Source organism: Trachypithecus francoisi, unplaced genomic scaffold (assembly GCF_009764315.1).
Source record: "Trachypithecus francoisi isolate TF-2019V2 unplaced genomic scaffold, Tfra_2.0 Lachesis_group0, whole genome shotgun sequence".
Taxonomy (NCBI): domain Eukaryota; kingdom Metazoa; phylum Chordata; class Mammalia; order Primates; family Cercopithecidae; genus Trachypithecus; species Trachypithecus francoisi.
In genome coordinates, this window is record NW_022681453.1 from 142,658,511 (window position 1) to 142,674,201 (window position 15,691).

Consider the following 15,691-nt stretch of genomic DNA (forward strand, 5'->3'; position numbering starts at 1 on the left):
AGCAGAGGAGACAGAAGCTCGAGCCACAGCCAAATGGCTCATTCATGGCAGGGCAGGTGCTGCAAGCAGGTGTCCTGGGGTCCTGTCCCATGCTATTACCAGTCTGCTGGTGGCCTCAGCAAATTCCCTAATACCGAGGGGCTTCCCTTATAACGCACATCTGGGAGCTAAGACTTTGCACCCAATGGCAGATGGCAGGGACTTCTAACCTCATTAGGGAGGGCCAGCATGATAGAGCCAACTGCACCTCAGTGGGCCCCAATGCAGGACACCAGAGACAAGACCACCCAGCCAGATCTCTCCAAGACTGGCAAGGCCTGGAGGTCAGCATTGTTGGCTGGAGAGGGAGCTGAAACTTCAACAGGCACATTTAAACTTCATGTCCTCTGGGCACCCCCCGACTCTACCATTGATGGGAATGGGACTGAAGAACAGTGTGAGGTCTGCAATGAACGCTGCAGGCACTCCTTCCACATTCCTTTTACTCTGAGTGTAGGCTGCTCTGAGTGTAGGCTGCAGACTTCTCCCAGCTGCCTCCCCTTCTAGTTGGGCCCAGCTAAATGGAAGCTGCCAGGGAGGCTATGCTGACCCCTCTACCCAGAATTTGGCCAGTGATTGGTTAAAGTGGAAATACAAAAGACCAGCCCTTTGTCTCAAGGCGCAGCAACTGTGGTGCACAGCCTGCTCCAGAGGTTCCCCTGGGGTCAGGCTAAAACCCACCTCAGCTGAGACCATGTGCTTGCTTTGCTCCTTCCCCTGCCCCATCCTGCTTCCCTCACTCCGATTCTCCTGAAAGCCATCCTGCTTCCCTCACTCTGATTCTCCTGAAAGCATCCCCCAATTCATCGCTTGGATGAGACTCTCCACCTCGGGCTCTGCTTCTCGGAAACCCAGTCTAAGTCACGATCCATTCTGGAAGACCTTAACACTTTCCACGGACTGTGAGTGCTGCCGAAGACATTTTGACCCTTTGATGGTTCCTGTCCTTGGTGATTCCCCAACCTCTGGTGAGATCTTTTCCTCTCTGGTGAACCTCTGGATGTTCTGACTTCAGAGGGGTTCTGGCTGCAGCTTTAACTTGGCCATATGTTGTGACAGCTCTTGGGGCAGCATGACACGGAAGCAATATCCTTCCTGCTTATTGGATCTCAGAATTCATTTTCGGACCAAAGACATCAAATAAACCCAGGAAATACGAAGCTGTTCACAGTTATGACTTGAGACGAATCGAGTTGTTCATCCTCTAAAGTTGTGTTCCATTCCTTATCAACTTCATCTGAAACCTCAGACACAAAAGCAGAGAAGTTTCTGCCAGGAGGGGTGGAAAGTTTGGTCTGCCTTTCATATGTGTCTGGAGATGATAAACTTGGAAGGGAAATATAGCAGATCCAATCCTCCCTCCCCCATCTCCATTATGTCTTTGGCCTTGATAGATTTCAATACCCTGTGCAGCTGTCTGACCCACACATCAAGAACACAGCCTTCACACACCTGCCGTGAGAAGCCCTCTATGACCTTCTGCAGAGGGAGGGAACTGTCAAAGAGCTGCTGAGTGCAGGAACGCAGGGCGCTGAGAAGCAGGTACCCAGTTTGGGGTTAAAATATGCATAATACATACATTTGAATATCCATCAATAAATATCAGCCATGCTCACTTGTGGGTACTGGGGGTTATTGGAGATATTTATTCATTTGTTTTATGAATGGTATTTTCCAATTTTTCTATGATATAACACTGGTCTAGGAAAGAAATACAAGTTTTAAAAGCAGTTATGCACAATACAGTTCCTTTTTTTTTTTTTTTTTGAGATGGAGTTTGGCTCTTGTCGTCCAGGCTGGAGTGCAGTGGCACGATCTCAGCTCACAGCAACCTCCGCCTCCTGGGTTCAAGCAATTCTCCTGCCTCAGCCTCCCAAGTAGCTGGGATTACAGGTGCCTGCCACCACACCCAGCTAATTTTTGCATTTTTAGTAGAGATGGGGTTTCACCATGTTGGCCAAGGTGGTCTCGAACTCCTAACCTCAGGCGATCTGCCCGCCTTGGCCTCCCAAAGTGCTGGGATTACAGGTGTGAGCCACCATGCCTGGCCATTTTCATTTTTTAGTATGAATAATTACTTATGGTCGCACACACGCATGTGTAAAACAAGACTGCAACTACATGCACCAAAATGTTTGCAGAGCTTAGTTTTGGGTAGTAGGAAGATGTGTGGTCTTTTCTTTCTTTTTTACTTAGCAAGGTATTCTATGACTTCAGGCAATGCTGTACAGTGAAATATCCATTCTCAGTCTCTGACGGACCTGCACAGTAGTAATCAACACAGGTCCCCTCTCAGGGACATGGTGATGGCCTTACACTGGCATGGTGGGATGTGCCTGTCAGGCGGAGTGAGACACTGGAACTCAGTGATCCAAGCAGAGAGGATGGAGCTAGTCCCCTTGGGATAGCTCTGTAGGATAGAAGCCAGCAGAACCTGCTCCCAGCCACCAGGCAGACTCCTGCCCATGTGCCCCTCCTGCCTGGAACTTTCCCATGGAGGGTCCTCCATGTTTATGTTTTGCTCTCCGTTCTCCCCCTGCCTCAGCCTCCAGCTCCAGGGCATCCACTCCATTCTCCCCTGTGCCTTTCGGTGGAAGCATTTGGGGTTCTTATTTTGTGTGAGTGCAGGGGGCATGAGGAAGGGGATCATCTTTCTGTTCTTAGAACTGATGTTTCAGTTCTCTTTCCCTTCTCTCCTCTCAGTTATTGCCTTTCCTTCTATTGCTTCTGCTTTTTCCCTCACCAGTCCAAAGGAACAGTTATTCATATTCATTATGATTACTATATAGTAACTACAATTATTACTACCACTATTTTCTAGTGTAGGTCTCCCTCAGCAGCTGCAGAGTTATCTAGAAACACAGGAGGGAAGATAGGGAGTAATGTTAAATTCTACGGTAAGAAAATCAGCATCTATCTTGCAAGAACAAATAATACATGGAATTGACTTGAGCCAGGGAATTCCTGATGATCATAAATATTCTGAAATAAGATTCCAAGGTACTACAATAGCAAGGCCACAGTTCTAGATCCTTACACAATGTGGATAATGATTTAAGTCCAGAGTGGCTACCATAGAAGGCAGCCCTACCAGTAGGCTGGAAATCACAAATGTTACCCCTGGGATAGAAAAGTGCATTGGTAACAGTGGTGGCTCAGAGGGGCCTGGAGTGCAGCCATCACAAGGGGGCTCCGGGGGCTCTCTTAGGTTCTAAACAAGTTTCTCGAACCTGCAGCCACTTGACCTCTAGACTGGGGTTGGGGTGTTTGCGGGGTTGGAGAGATAGGGCCAGCAGCTTTCTGTCGCGTGCCCACTAACCCTCAGGAAGTCTGATAGGACTGCCAGTAGCCTGGCAAGAACTCTAATCACAGACAAAAGGAGTCCTGATGGGAGCACCCAGAAGGTAGGTTACTTTCTAGAGTGCCAAAAAAAGCTTGCTGGGAGGCATGCTGTCTCCATAGTCAAAATGAGGCCTTGGCGTGTTATCAAGATGCCAATCATTTGGATTTTTATCACTGATCCTGTGAAAGCACACAAAAGAATGCATCTTTGGCAGCACAGAAGCTCACGCTAGTGCTTTGAGAGACAGTCCTGGGAATGCGCAGGCAATAAGAACGCCAGGAAAATACTAAGGGTGAGACGAGGAGAGAGGCCTTTAATTGTCCTGAGTGAGCAGCCACACCACCTGTCCTCAGAAGACCACAGGAAATCCCCACCCTCCTCAAAATAACCTTGGGCTTTGTCCCATCCCAGGGCATGGCAGAAAGCATCCAGTGTCAGCACAGGCTTGGAGGATGCCGAGGCTGGGAGGGGACGGTGAACTGGCTGGACCGATTGGGCTGAAGGTTCTGTGATCTTGATAGCTGGAAGCGAGGGGCAGAGAAGAAGGCAGCCTCTTAGAAAGACCAGAAACAGAAGGTGGTGGCGAAAGCATGGGGGCCTGCTGTCTACAGAGACCTTGACTATAGAGAAAACAGCAGGAGCTGACCGAGGACAGTGTTGCTATGTGGGGAATGGAGAAAAAAATTGTAAATTTAAGTTACTTACGAGACACGGTGACTCATGCCTGTAATCCCAGCACTTTGGGAGGCCAAGGTGGGCGGATCCCTTGAGGTCAGAGTTTGAGACCAGCCTGCTCAACATGGGGAAACCTGTCTCTACTAAAAATGTAAAATTAGCCAGGTGTGGTGGCATGTGCCTGTAGTTCCAGCTAATTGGGAGGCTGAGGCAGGAGAATCACTTGAACCCGGGAGGCAGAGGTTGCTGTGAGCCAAGATGGCGCCACTGCACTCCAGCCTGGGCAACAGAGTGAGATGCTGTCTCAAAAAAAAAAAAAAAAAAAAAAAAAGTTTAAGTTACTTAGAGCTGATGGGAGATGGTAGGACCAGAGGGGTGGGCTTCTTGAAAATGTCTGAGAGCTGGAGGCAAGTAGGAAACTTGCACTTGGGGTAAGAACCAGAGAAAAGACCAAGAACAAGAAGTTCCGCAGAATGAAGCCTTGGTGAGGAGAATCCGGGGGACCTTAGGTGTCTCCTCATGTGTGGAGGCTGCACAAAGCAGTTTTGCCCTAAAACCAAAGACCCAGCAAGGAAGAGCCAAGAAGGGAAGGTGATGTCTGGTAAGTGCCCGCCCACAGTGAACGCAGTAAGAAGCCCGTGTTCCAGTTTAAGGTTTGTTCCCCAGCAGTACCATACATGGTGAAGGGTTTCGGCACTCTCAGCCCAGAATGAGCCCTGTATTGCACTGGGAGAGATGTCCCAGAAGAGGCACAGCAGAGCCGGGAAGGGTGAAGGCACTGTCTAAAAGAGCCAGGCTGCCCTGCGGTGGGGGGTTGCAGGGGTGGGGGCTGAACAGGTCTACAAGCAAGAGACCAGAGGGAAGTCAGGAACAGGCCCTGCTGAGCACCCATGACAAGGTGCACACAAGGGCCACCAGCCCCGATGACCTGGGTGAATTTGGGGAGTTAACCTCTGTCATCCCCTCCTTTTCCTAGTGGCTTCTCTGGCCTGAGGAAAAGGCTTAGCTGTGAACTAAATGTCATTTTATATAGCTGTTAACTCTCCCAATCCTTTTAGCTCGAAACTTCTTAATCTAGCTGGGAAATGGAGGATATTGGCCCCCAGTGAAAGGAGAGAATAGGAGAGTGAAGACCCACCTCTTCATGCCCCTGATGTTAATGAGTTTGGAGGCGGGGCTAGGCCAGGAGAGTTGAGATGCTTGTTCTGACACACTCTCCCTTCTCCCCATTTTATTTCTAACTATTCTCCTATCCCTCAAGATTCCTAGACCATGGGGATCCAGGGTGCAAATCTTCCAGATTAAGTTCTTTAGCGATATCTCCTGCCCTATTTTTGGAAAGCTACCAAGCTGATACCACCACTGTCTGTAAAATGCCCCAGGAGTGGCAAGTAGCTTCCTGCATGGCCAAATAGTATGGGTGTCAGAGGAGGAGAGTCTAGAGTCAGCACTTCTAGAATGATCCTCTGTCTACTCACCAAACCAAGTCCTGTAATTCTTCTGGGTGACCACAGATCACACAGGTATGGCAGTGCTGGAAGTCGTGGTTTTCGTTAGTGTTGCTCACTGATGCCAGTTTTTCCTCTCCCTTTGGCCACCGGGAAATGTGAACTCCTTGGCTCCCTCATGATGGGTGGGGCCACATGACAGTTCTCATCAATGAACAGAAAGGATGTGACTTCCTGCCTGGAGCATTGTATGGCCAGTGTGAGACCCCCCAGAATTTGCTTCCTCCTACCTAGATGATGGTGGCCCCCTTGTTGAGTCAGAGTCCCCATAATCTGGGTCCTTGAGTGATTCCAAAGGGCAGAACTCCTGCCACCTTTCGACACGTAGCATGAGCAAGGAAAAAACCATTTGTGTGTGTGTGTGTGTGTGCGCACGCGCACTGTTTTGTTTCTTAAGACGGAGTCTTGCTCTGTCACCCAGACTGGAATGCAGTGGTATGATCTCGGCTCACTGCAACCGCTCTCCCTGGTTCAAGTGGTTCTCCTGTCTCAGTCTTCCAAGTAGCTGGGACTATAGGTGCATGCCAACACGCCCGGCTAATTTTTGTATTTTTAGTAGAAACGGAGTTTCACTGTGTTGGCCAGGCTGGTCTCCTGACCTCAGGTGATCCACCCGCCTTAGCCTCCCAAAGTGCTGGGATTACAGAGGTGAGCCACGGTGCCCATCCTGGAATAAACCTTTCATGCACAAGCCACCAGAAGCTGGGATTGCTTGTTACTGGAGCATAACCTGGTATATCCTGAATGAGAAGGTGATGTGAGGGGAAAAGAAACAGGGCATCCTCCTTTGATGTGTATATCAACAAAAAGTGATCATTGAACAAGAAGTGACGTCAGGGGAAATTTCCCGTATCATCACAGATTCTGGTTATTAGAGAACTATCCAGATGGAAGAGAAAAAGTATAAATGTGTGATCTGTGTAAAAGAAATGGAAATGAGAAGCATTTATGTGATGTGCTCCTCATATGTGCCTAATGACCACATGGCTAGAACAATTCTGCATGTTGTTGGGTAAATTGCCTGTCACAGGGGTTCCTCAAGAGGGAGGCTGTGAGATAGAGATCACTGTGCAAAAGGCTTATTAGGGAGTGTGGATTAGGCCTGTGGAAGGGAAGGAATGGGAGGAGGCAGACATGGACAGAGGGAGTAGTTCAACTCCATGAAGTTTCCATGGACACCTCAGCCAGCCCTGAGGGGAGTCAGTCCTGAATGGAAGAGGGGTGGGCACTGGAGGGTAGTGGAGGACCCTTCAGAGCTGTCCCAAGTTGTGGCCAGAGGGCTGGGTCTTTCTGCCCCTGTGTTGATCAGTCATCGGATGTGGTGCCCCAGGCAGGAGGTGCGCGGCTTTGGGCAGGGTGGTCTCTTCCGCTAAGGCAAGCCCCAAGGAAGATTCAAGTGTTCAGATCTGGGGCTGGGGGCAGCTCTCTTGATGAAAGCAGAAAACTCAAGAAGGCAGCCTTCAGCAGCAGCTGGATATTAAACAAGGGGTATCCATCCTTCCGAGGAGTAAACTTTCTCTCAGGAGAAGCAAAAATAACAGAATGATGATTTATCCTGGGGACTCCGCTGTATCATTGACAACTCAAGCTGTCCCCGTGAAGCTTTATGAATGGGCTGGAATCTGGGGGTGCCATGTGCACACGTTCACAGGCTAAAATGGCACACTTCTTTTCCTGTCATAGAAGAACTCCTGAGTAATCCTTAGTAAATTACATACTTGGAAGCATTTCACTACTGAGATTATGCAAATCAAACTGACTAGAAAATTCAGACCTCACAGCTGAGCTTGTCAAGACCTGACTTCCTTTGCCCAGTGGGTGACTCCAACTGAACAAGATCAAAGCAAGCTCTGTCCTCACTTTCTGGGACTAACCAGTCCATCAGTGACACACACACACACACACACAACCCAGAGCACATATGCAGGTTCCACTGGCAATTCTGAAAGTCAATAGATGTTGATATTTTAATCATCCCTAAAAGGTACTCATTAGGGCCCATATATAGAAAGTTCCATTAAGTGCCTGAATGTCTCATTTAAAATTAATGCTGTCAGGTTCTTTGGGGTTTGTAGCTACACAAAATCTGACAGTGACTAGGGTAGGTCAACAAAAGGGTGGACCTTGAGCAGTGAGCTCCTAATTCTCCTAGGAAAAGAAGTTTCCAGTGATGAACAATACCATTCAGGGAGGCAGAAATCCTGGATTTAGTCTCCGCTTTGTCTCGTGAGGCTGTGTGATTGTAGACAAGATGCTCAACCTCTCTAAGCCATAGTATCCATCTTGGAAAAAAGCAGGGAGAGTGATTACGTGTATGTGGTACAAAGAATACATAATGTGCCTCCAGAGTTTTAAATGCTATGATTATATTAAAATTGATCAAGCTTAGCAAAATTATTGGCTTTTCTCCTGCTAGTTACCACAGGGTTAAAAAATAATGACGCTTATAACCTACAAAGATCAATACTCCACCCTTTCCCCTCTTGGGGGCTGGTACCTGCTACAGATATCTCAGGACCTCAAAGAGCCAGAGGGGCAGCTGAAGCTGCAGGGCAGTGACCCAGACTCTCTTTCAGCCGGATTGCTAGGAAAATAAGCATCCCATTTATTTGATATAATAGACATCTCAAGATAAAAGGAAGCAACCTACATTTGAGGATTCCATTCCACTAGAACACAGCAGTTCTCAAACTGGAGATGCATCAGAATGCCTTGGAGGGCATGTGAGAACACAGATTGCTAGGCCTTATCCCAGCGTTTCTGATTCTATAGGTCCTGGGTGGAGCCCAAGTTTTGTCCAAGTTCCCAGGTGATGCTGATGTTGCTGCTCCAGGGACCAAGCTTTGAGAACTATAGCTCTAGACCAATCTCAAATATGCTTGCAAAATGAAGACGAGATGAAGCAAGGGAAAGCAGCTTTCAAAGTCTCTTAAAAATGCTTTTAAAATAATTTTTAACATTAAGTCTCTTTAAGGACTTTTTACTTACTCTTCTGAAAACCCGGAAGAATTTGAAACTACTACTTAGCAGACACTGTAACATGGAAACCAAAAGTGAAGAAAATCTTGTGATCATTAACTTTATCCCCCAAGAGTTTATCTTTTTAAAAAATCTAAACGCCAAAACAATATCTCAGGTTTTAAAACCAGCTTTTGGAATGTGCTCATCTGCTAAAGTTCATGCATTTGAAAAGAAATCTACATGCCTTTTAAAGTGAGTCATTTTCGTGAAAGCCATCCAGCTCAGAGGAACTATTGATTTTACCATTTTGATGCTTGCCTGGGTGTTTTGCAGAGCTTGGAACAGTGAGCAAAAAGTGGAATCATATAAAACTGTTTGCCACCGTGACAGGTGGGGGTTGGATGGGAACTGGGGGCCAGTGTGGTGAGATGCAAGACAATCGTCATCAGGGCAAATAATACAGTTTCCATCTATCTCTCACAGACGGGTAAAGGAGACAGAAGTAGCCCTTTTCTAACTTTTCCGAGATTCCCTCGCTCAGGTTTTAGGGTAACGTCTTGCAATTCTTGGATTCCCTTTCCCAAATCAAATAAAGAAAAAGCTACATACACATCTCTGGAGGAAAATGTCTGTATTAAAAGCCAAAAAACCACATAAGTACAAGAAGAAACGCCCACCAGGCCACGTCACTGGATAGATCAACTTGGAAAAGGTTCATAAAGTTCATTTTCAGCGGTAACAATATATTGGCGTTAAATCCTTCCCATGCCCTCCCCCCAATTTTAAATAAATTAAAAAACAACAAATTTCAAATACAACTATGTTCAGATACAAAGAGCTTCTCTTACTACAGCAATAGCAATTTAATGTTTTTGTTTTGTATTTTTTTTTTACTAAAACTTTCATTTAAAACAGTTATTAAATATATAAAACAAATACACAGGATTTGGTCATTTTCTGCCATTAATATAGGGCACGTGGGTGCGGGGAGGGAGTTGGGCAGGGGGATGCAATAGAGGGGAAAGGGCCCCATTTCCCTCCTCTCCGTCTTCGGAGCTGCGATCCCACCCTCAGTCCAAGGGCTTAAACATCTGCTTTTTGGAACTGGAAGCGCAGCACAAACCTTGCTTTTCAAAGGCGCTGGGGCCTCTCGGCGGCCCCATCTCGGGAAGAGGAACTAACGATAACTACAGCACGAAGCACACCGGCCGAGTCTCCGGCGGGAAAGGCACCCGCGCGCGCGGACACAGGGAGGAGCGGAGCGGGTCACTTGGTCGCCACCCCGGAGGTGACGGCCGCGGCGGCGGCGGCAGCGGCGGCGGCGGCGGCGGCCGCGGTGGTCCCGGCGGGTACTGCGGCGGGGGTGGCTGCGGTGGCGCTGGCGGTGGTCCGACGCTGCTCCATACCGTTGGGCAGGAAGCCGGCGATGATGGGCACCGGCCAGATGAGGGCGGCCACGCTCCACACCACGATGACCAGGGTCATGAAGCAGGCCACCAGCGTGGACTCAATGGGCTTACGGTTCAGCCGCCAGCCCGGTTCGCCCTGCAGCTCCTCCAGGCTGAAGTCTAGGCAGCAGAAATGCAGCGGCTCGCCCTGCAGCCACAGCGGCCCGGGCGGCTCGGCCGCGGGGTAGGCTGGCAGCGCGGTGGGCGCCCCGGCGGTGGCGGCGGCGCTGGGGGCGGCGGCGGGCCGGAGGCGGCCGGGGCGGCGACCGCGCACCCAGCCGCAGCCCACGCAGAGGCGCAGGTCCTGCTGCGCGCCGCCAGCCGCCAGCCCCAGGTGCTCGATGAGCAGTGGTGGCCCGACGCGGTGGAAGGCGGCGGCGAAGAAAGCGCGGCCGTGCGCGTTGGTGGAGAAGAGCAGCAGGTCGCACTGGAAGCCCCGCGGGCGGCCCCAGCGCACTAGCAGCGAGCTCAGCATCTGCCGCTGCACGCTGATGTTGCACGGCGCCGCCGCCGCCGCCTCCTCCGGGCCCGGGCGCTCGGGGGGCCCGGGGGCCGCCGAGGCCAGCAGCCGCGGGGTGATGGGCTCCTCCGCGGAGGACGCGTTGACTGAAGCATTGGAGGGCATCCCGAGGAGGCCGGGCGCGTCCGCGGCCCCGCCGCGGGCGGGCGGCAGCGGGCAGGCGGCGGCCAGCAGCGCGGCGAGCAGGGGCAGCATGGCCTGCGGCGGGCGCCTACGCGCGCGAGGCGGGCGGCGGTTGCATGGCGAGCGGGCGACGGGCCGGCGAGCTCACGGTGGGACCGCGGGAGCCGGCGGCCGGGCGCTAGTGCGGGCGCGCCGGGCGCCTGCCAAGCCCGCGGGGCGGCGCGGAGGCGGTGGCGGCGGCTGGCTCGGCGCGGGGATCCCTCCAGACCCGGTTGCGTCTGGGGTTCCCCGCCGCCCCCGGCGCTGGGGCCTTTGGACTGCCGGGCTGTTCTGCGGAGCCGGGTGCTTGCCCAGAGCAGGATTCCCCGGCTCGGCTCCGCCTCCCGAGCGCCCCGCCCCGCCCCGCCCCGCCCTCCGCTGGCCGGGCTCGGGGACTCGGGAGAGGGCGGGGTTCCACGCGCCGGGGCTGGGAGAGGAATCGCCGGGGCGGGGCTGGGTGCGGGGGCACGGCGGAGAACTGATCGCCCGGGGTGCGTGCGGGCGGGCAGGGAAGCCTGCGGACGCGCCCCGGCTCCCCCGCGCTTCGGGTGAATAGCATTCTCAGAGGGAGGCTCGAGGGATCGGAGACCATCCTTTTGTCAGGCCTGGGGGGAGCTTGGCTGTCTCGCCTTAGCGCTACCGAACCCCCTTTGTTTTACAGAGGGGAAACTGAGGTCGAGTTACGGAGGGGAAAGGGCCTAGCTAGGTCAACTCATGAGCCAGAAATAACTTCGCGCCACTAGCTCTGCCTTTTTACCGGGTCTCTTACCTCAAATCTGTAGAGTTTGGCTGGTTTTTAATGGCTCCAACACAGCAGACTCACTTGGTATTCTCCTCACAGCAAGCGAGGAAAATTCCGAGAACTCTGTGGAGTTTCAAGTGGAGAGTGACTGGCTGGGGGGAATGTGAGCCCTGAAGCTCTGCCGCCTGGGGGTCCCGACTGGGAGGACACAGGTCCTGACAGGTCGAGTGAGCGCGTGTTCGTGAAACAGTTGTAGATTAGAACCCACGTCAAGGGGCAGTTCATTCCCTTTGGGATATTATACGGGAGGAGGGCTACCAAGAATAACGTGTCGAGATCAGATTTATCACATTTATATTGAAAAGCACTTTCCTAGTAGTTCGGCCCCTCCACTTGGAAAAAAACTTCATTGACCCTTCATCATTCCCATCATTCTTTAGGGGACATTTGTATTGAATTATTGAATTATTACCTAGTTTATTTTAGTTGGAAGCCCTTGTACTCCATGAGCACCAAGTATTCCTGATTCAGAGAGGGGAGGGGTGGAGGGAGCAGAGACAGGCCTTAACAAAACGGCCCTCCCTCTGCACCAGCTAATCCTTCTGAGGGATCTGCCAAGAATCCAGCTACATTGCTAGGCATCCTGGCTGATTACTTTTCTGGAAGCTTTTGTCCATTGTTTTCTAACAATAAGTAAAATGGGGCTGAGAAAGTTGCAAAAACAGCCTCAAAATAAACCTCCCCAACTTATTATTCTACCTCTTGTCAGCTAAGCAAGCCATTATTCTGACTTGGCCTTGGTTTCCCCATCTGAGTTGGGGGGTGGGTGGTACCTCCTTGCAGGGCTGCTGTGATAATACTTCCAATCCAGTGTCGGTCTATCCATCCCCAGATGTTCCCACGTGGTGGCTGCTGTGATGTAGTTACTATCAGTGCTGCCCAAGCTGGCTGCCTAGAGTGGTCCTTGGTTTCTACAGAAATGGTTAATTTCCCCAGGGGGATGGGACTCCCTTTTCATTTAAACCTCCATCACTTTTGTGCTTGGAAGTGGTGCTACCGGGGAGAACAATGTGAATTTTCCTGCTTTCAATAAAAATGACTTCTCCTTTCAGCCTTTGCATATCAGGAACAGAAACTGCTCGGTGATGTGGCAGAACAGTTTTAATCTAAGCCATGTGGCTGGTGAACGCTGAAGAACAGGAGTATCAAGTGATCCTGAGGGCTGAGGGAGGCCTAGTCTTCAAGGGGTGCGTTTTGAGCCAGGCTGCTGCCTGTGACTGCAGATGACGTTCTCTGGGGTTTCAGTCAGAGGCAGGGAGTTCCTGAGCTTTCCTGAGACACTCCTGGCTTTGTGCAGCAGGGACGGCAGCAGCAAAGGGAAAAGACAAGATATCTATTTGGGGAGCCAAGCAGTTCCCTGCAAAGTTGCGCCACTGAAGCCCTGCATCCTAGCAACGTGCGTTCTGCCCACTTCTCCAGCAGGTGCCATGCTGAGGACTCTGTCACCTCACCCTCATTCAGAATGTAATTACCCTTCAGAGAGTAACACAGATCCTACTTTCTAGATTGATTTGCTATCTTTTTGGAATTTGAGAACAGAAGATAGCAAGGAAGTTATTTTCTATCTTGTTTACTACTGTTCCCAGCAACAGGAAAAGCACCTAGCTCAGGGTAGAGGCTCAGTAAATACATTTTTGTTTCTTTGTTTGTTTTTTTGAGATGGAGTCTTGCTGTATCACCCAAGCTGGACTGCAGTAGTGTGATCTCGGCTCACTACAACCTCCACCTCCCGGGATCAAGCCATTGTCCTGCCTCAGCGTCCTAAGTAGCTGGTACTACAAGCATGCGCCACCACGTCTGGCTAATTTTTGTATTTTTGGTAGAGACAGGGTTTCACCATGTTGGCCAGGCTGGTCTTGAACTCCTGACTTCAAGTGATCTGCCTGCCTTGGCCTCCCAAAGTGCTGGGATTACAGGTGTGAGCCACCGTGGCCGGCCAATACTTGTTGATTGAACAATTTGCCTACCTCTGAGCAGCTCTGACTAGCTTCCGCTTGTTTAGTACTTTCCACGTGCCAGGTGTTTGACACACACACATCATCTCTAATCTTCACAACACTCCCATGGATGTGATACCTGTCTTACCATGAGAAAACTGAGGCTCAGAGAAGGTAAATCACCTACCTGAGGTCCCACAGCAGTTAGTGGCAAAGCCAGGATATCAGTACAGTCTCACTCATCTGAAAAGTTCTTTTTTTTTTTTTTTTTTTTTTTTTTTAAGAACTAGAGGCATCTCCTCTCATGGCAGTAGGCATCAAGGTCTGTGCATAAGTTAAACAAGTATGTGGTACAATTCTATTTTATTTTGAGAAAATAAACTTTCAGTTGAGTTCCTTTTTAAAGATGTATTTTTTATAAATATAACCGCCTTATACAAAGGTTGGAAAGCAGGGAGGAAACAATTCTAATCCCAGCTACCTGATGTCTTTACTTTTCTGCCTCTGCATCATTATTCTTTTCTGCATTTTTTCATATTCTCTAAAATGTGCAAATATTACTTCTACAAAAACAAAGGAGGAAAATTTGAAGTCTCACCGCCTGTCTCAACCATGATCTCTTTGTGCTCTTCCCTCCAGTTCAGCAGGGATCTGGAGGGCCAGCCAGGGCAAAGAGTGGTCCATGCTCGTGTTGGCTGACTAAGTGAGTCTGCCTACCGGTGAAGAACTCTGCCTGAGCTATTGACTGACACCTGTTCATAAGCTGTGGTTCCGACCACCTCTCTGATCCATCTTCTCCCACTTTCCCTTCTTTTCTTCACCTGCTCTGTTCCAGACATCCTGCTTCCCTGCTGTTTCATGAACACACCAAGAAAGCTCGACTCAAGGCCTTTGCCCGTGCTTTTTCCTCTGCCTGAGACAGTGTTCTTTCTGACATCTGTCTTGCTTGCTTCCTCTCTTCCTGTAGATCTCAGATGTCGGCTCTTCAGAGATGCCTGTTCTGACCAATCTCTATAAACAATGCCTATTCCCACCATCCCCATCACTCTTTTTTGTTGTTGTTGTTGTTGTTTTGAGACAGAGTCTCACTCTGTCACCCAGGCTGGAGTGCAGTGGCACAATCTCGGCTCACTGCAACCTTCACCATCTGGGTTCAAGTGATTTTCCTGCCTAGCCTCCCCAGTAGCTGGGATTACAGGTGCCCACCACCCCACCAGGGTCATTTTTGTAGTTTTAGTAGAGATGGGGTTTCTCCATGTTGGCCAGACTGGTCTCGAACTCCTGACCTCAAGTGATCCACCCGCCTCAGCCTCCCAAAGTGCTGGGATTACAGTGAGCCATCGCACCCGGTCTCCCCATCACTCTCCCGCCTCTTATGCATTGTCTCACTTCTTTCCAGTACTTCTCATCAGCTGACACACTGTTGTGTTTCTTCTTTGTTTAATGTATTTTCCTTTATTTGCATGCCTGCTCTGTCAAAGCAAAACTACCTGTTTTGTTCAATGGCACACAGTAGGGATTCAATAAATAGTTGAGGAATGAGTGAGTGAATTCCATAGACTGAGTTAACCCAGCAAGACGTGAGCAGCATCTTAGGGAGTGGAGATGGACAGAACCATCTAGACAGTCCTTATATCAGGTTTAAGGAAGCGAGGTAGATGAGATCCCTTCCATTTCCCCAAATCCTGTAATATTTATAAAATGAATGGAAGCCTTTGATAAATTTCTGTTTGTCCATAAAACAGGGTCAGCACATTTTTATACATGGACTGTATTGTTAGAACACAATAATTGAGGACTTCAAAGAAAATTATTAGGAATGATGCATGGTAATTTCATTCTCTTCATTTCCTGTGTTCCTCCCCAGTATTAACTAATTTTTCCTTATACTGCCTATTGAAGTAATAACTTTTTAAAAAGGTCTCTCTGAGTTATTTGAATTCCTTTCATCCAGTGACCTCAGAGTGCGGCAGGTACAGCAATTCATTAGTTCTCTTTTATCATGTGGGTGGAATTAAGATATTATTACCATATGTTGTAGACTGAGAAATAAGCAAGACTCACAAAAGAATCATAAAAATAGGACAGAAAAAGGAAGCAGCTAGAAGCCAGTGGTTCAGCTCTATCAAAGTCATGGGAGGTTGTGGTATTTTGTGTTGAGTGTGTATTTCAGGGAGGACTAGGAAGTGAAGAAAATATTGCTTTTCATGGCTGTCTCCCTGATACATCCCATTTCTCATATGGGAGGCTTGAGGACTGGTTTGCGGGAGCAGCTGAAGATCTGGGCATCTGCCAG

The 15,691-nt window shown here is 49.8% G+C and overlaps 1 protein-coding gene across 1 annotated transcript; it reads right to left on the reverse strand.

The window, feature by feature from the left end:
* Positions 1-9,140: 9,140 nt before the first annotated feature.
* On the reverse strand, positions 9,141-10,999 carry TMEM158 (transmembrane protein 158). The gene has a single exon (XM_033212318.1). The coding sequence runs from the start codon at positions 10,687-10,689 to the stop codon at positions 9,793-9,795; it is 897 nt and encodes a 298-aa protein (XP_033068209.1). The 5' UTR covers positions 10,690-10,999; the 3' UTR covers positions 9,141-9,792.
* Between the last annotated feature and the right edge of the window lie 4,692 nt (positions 11,000-15,691).

Bases quoted from the DNA above. Each gene is read 5' to 3' on its own strand.
- TMEM158 (XM_033212318.1), bottom strand. From the start codon at position 10,689: ATGCTGCCCCTGCTCGCCGCGCTGCTGGCCGCCGCCTGCCCGCTGCCG.